General features: G+C 44.6%; 1 protein-coding gene across 1 annotated transcript in view; it reads left to right on the forward strand.

The window, feature by feature from the left end:
• Positions 1–3,471: 3,471 nt before the first annotated feature.
• The window catches only part of T265_04720 (hypothetical protein), a gene marked incomplete at both ends in the record, with an annotated part of 4,383 nt that continues 3,848 nt past the window's right edge, over positions 3,472–4,006 (forward strand). Inside the window, 2 exons of the mRNA XM_009169524.1 lie at positions 3,472–3,564; positions 3,626–3,845. Of these exons, the coding sequence (XP_009167788.1) occupies positions 3,472–3,564; positions 3,626–3,845 (313 nt within the window). The remainder of the gene's footprint in view (positions 3,565–3,625; positions 3,846–4,006) is intronic.

Consider the following 4,006-nt stretch of genomic DNA (forward strand, 5'->3'; position numbering starts at 1 on the left):
TGAAAATAAAATAAAATTGGTTACTCAGTAATTGAGTAATCCAAATGTAATCCAAATGAGACTGAATAGTCGTGGCATTCAGTTGCAAATGTGGGTCAACTGAGACCACTTTTAACAGGGCTAGCTCAGGTGACTTCACTGAAGTCAACTAAGTGAGTCAGAAAGCCACCGTGGTAGCTTGTTCGCGGTCGATGCTTACAGCATAGATGTGGAGAGCTATTTCTTCACTCCACACCCAGCATCTGTTGCCAGCCACCACAAATTTTCAGTACGAAAAAAATTGTTCAGCTGTAACACCCTTCCGGTGCCTAGCTGCCATGCCACCCAAAGGAAGCACGAGGGCTGTGTTATATACCAACGTTGTGTTAAACTGTTTACTCGCTATTCGTTAAACTAATTGTGTTTTTTAATGTTTTAGCTGGTGTACAGAAATTGTTAGAAATTAAAGCCAATCATTCAGCAATCCTCATTCTCTATTTCTGGCACAATCATTCGAGTGCGCAACAACTTAATCGTCTAACAAGATACAGTGGAACGATTGTTTCGTCCAGATCGGTTTGACGCCGACCCCCAATCCTCTTCTGCTTCAGAACAATAGATCCATTGCAACGAAGCGTTTACGAATTTTTTCTTGTGCACCGAACTCCCAGACGTTGACAAAAGAAAACAAGGTAAATTTTCCTTCTCTGTCCGTCTGTCAAAATGTTCGTGAAGGTACTGCTTGCGAAGGCGCCATTCAGACACTTGGAGCGATATACATTGAAACCCAAAAACTACCAAACAAAAACCAGGTCAATTGGTCGACGCATTCCAGCAAAAATTACGTTACCTTGCCAACGACTACAATTTTCGTGCGGTTTCTGCCGACGAACGTAGGGAAGAGGCTATCTGAGACGCTTTTATCACAGAATTGCAGTCTACTTCCGTTCGCCAACGACTACTGGAAAAGAACACTCTTGAGCTTCAACAAGCGTTTGACGAGGCACGTCTGGTTGAACATGTTCAACAGCAGTCACTCATACGGCTCGTCTTCTCATATTCCTTGCGGTACCGCATTTATCAAAACGGATAAACCTTTGACTCCTCTTAGTGATGCATTTATCTGACTGACCCTGATGACGCGATTGCAAGCACATGCTTAGCTTACTTCTTCTGTGGCAACGGCAAGCACATTCATTCACAATGCCCGGCTCGTGAACTTTTCCGTCATTCCTGCGGCAAAAAAGGTCATTCCCAAAAACGTTTCTCGATACAAGTCGTAGCACATCATCGGTGAACCCATTTTCAACATCTCTTCAGCCATTGGACTTTCTAGATCAATCGCTGATGTTATAGTAAATAATATTCCACTTATCGATACTGCTAGCTGCAAAAGTTACATTTCTTCTGACATCGCAATGGAGCATAGTTGGACAATAACATCATCTAAGAGCGCTATCTCGATGCCTTCAACGAATTTATCTTGTGTTACTAGCGGTCAACTTTATGCTACCGTGCTGTACAAAAGCACGCACGAAGGCGTCAATTTGTGTTCAGATATCATTCTTGGCCTGGATTTTCTCAGCCGACACCAAACAGTGGTCATTCCATTCACGGATAAACGGCCCCACTCACCGTATGCACACTGAAAGCAGGGAAAGTCGATGCTCCCTCTTTGTTTGGCATTCTCGCTCCTGGGTGCCCTCCAATTGCTATAAAATCTCGCCGTTTCTCTCGCGCGGATGCAGTATTTATCGAGGCGGAGATCTAGAATCTACTAGCAGACAAAATTATTGAACCGTCTAACTCCCCTTGGTGGACCCATTTTCGCGTTACTACGAATGAAAGGCATAAGCGCATGGTCATCGATTACAGTCAAAAGTACCTTGATGCGCACCTTCTGTCGAAGGTGGACGAACTTGTAGAAAAGGTTTCCCTTACACGGTGTTTAGTACACTAGACCTTCAAAGTGCGTACCACCAGATCCCCATTGTCGACACAGGCAAGCCATATATTGCATTCGAGGTATGTGGTAAACTGTTTCAGTTTCGCTGCATCCCATTCGGAGTTACCAATGGCCTGCCTCCAATGCACCATAGACAAAAGCACACGCGAAGAAGGTCTCCTCGACACATTCGCACACGTTGACAATGTTACCGTGTGTGGTCGCGATGTCTAGAAACACGCTCGAAATTTGAAGAAATTCTCGGAGGCCTCAAAACACCACGGTATTACATTTAACCACAAAAGAACATCATAGATACTGCGAAAGTACTATTAATAGGATACGAAATATTTCACGGTACGATGAAACCAGACCCTGAACGTTTTCAACCCCAAAGGGAGTTGTCTCATCCATGTGACACCTGTTCATAACGAATCTTGGTCGGAATGCTGGCAAAAATACGCACACTAGATCCCATGTTTTTCGGATATAATTCATCAAATCGTCCGCAATCAGATCTTCCCCATTCCAGATAACGTACAAGCTGCATTGAATAATCTAAAACACGCTTTGGAAAAGGCCCCCGTGTTCACCATAGACCACATTCATCCACTCGTTGTGGAAACTGATGCTTCCGGCATAGCCATGGCAGCCACTCTCAATCAAGACGGGCGCCCGGTAGCTTTCTTTTCACACACTCTGTTACACAGTGAGCGTCATCATTCAGCAATTGAAAAAGAGGCGTAGGTGACTGTTGAAGCCCTGAGAAAATGGGGACACTACATTGACTGGCAATCAATTTACACTTGTTACGGATCAATGATCCGTCGTCTTTATGTACGACAAACAGCACAACGATAAGGTGAAAAATGACAAAATGAGAGATGTTGGCTTGAACTATCCTGTTTTCATTACGATATCCAGTGCCATCCAGGTAATCAAAATAAAGCCGCTGAAGCACTCTCGCGGACTGATAAAATATATGCGATGTTACACGTGGATCTCAAACACATTCATAACACGTTATGTCACCCCGGCATCACGCGGATGCTTCATTCCGTTTGTTCGAAAATTAGCCGTTTTCAATCGAGGATGTTAAGGCAATTACAAATCAATGTAGTGTTTGTTCAGAATTGAAGCCCGGTTTCCTCAAAAACCCTTTCGGAAATCTCATTAACGCTACACAACCATTGGAACGCGTGGGCATCAATTTTAAAGGCTCATTTCCATCGACTTCCCACAACAAATACCTTTTAACAATACTCGACGAGTACTCCCGTTTCCCATTCGCTTTTGCGCGTACGGATGTGTTCATATCAACCATGATCAAGTGTTTTTAATCAGTCGTTATCTTTGCTCGGAATGCCCTCAGAAGTCCATTCTGATTGTGATGTAGCTTTCATGTCGAGTGAAGTACAAGCGTTTCTTCACGACAGGGGTATGGCAACAAGTCGAACTACCCCATGTGATCCATGAGTTAACGGACAACTTGGACGACTTAAAGGTACTCTTTGGAAATCTACCACTCTGGTGTTGAAGACCCAATAATGGGACGTTACGCAGTGGGAATGCGTGCTTCTAGATGCCTTGCATTATGTTCGTTCCTCATGTGCATCGCTACTAACACGACATCATACGAGGTTTCTTAACTTTAACCGGAGGCCAACGTATGGTATGGGAGAAGATGGCCCAAGTGGTTAGAGCGCGAATTTGCTGACCACGGGTTCGTGGTTCGAACCCGACATCGTCTACTCCAGGCCCCATTCTGTTAAAAAGGATCCGTTAGTGGAAGAGGTGGAACTTGTTAATTGCAACCCGCAGTATGCTGCATTCCTTTCCCTAGCGGAAAGGAAGAAACCGTTTCTATTATGCATCTGGCACCCAGATCATAAAATATCTCAAGGGAAATTCATGGTTGTACGTGGGCTGGGATACTGCCGGGGTGCCCATACCTAGACAGGAGGACGATTAGGGTCCTCAACCAAAGCCTTTGGCTCAAAAGCCTAACCGCAAGGCAGCGGTGCTTGGCGGGAAATGCAAATGCATTACCATTTCTACGGAACAAGTCGCCACATGTTCCAA

Source organism: Opisthorchis viverrini, assembly GCF_000715545.1.
Source record: "Opisthorchis viverrini unplaced genomic scaffold opera_v5_81, whole genome shotgun sequence".
NCBI lineage: Eukaryota > Metazoa > Platyhelminthes > Trematoda > Opisthorchiida > Opisthorchiidae > Opisthorchis > Opisthorchis viverrini.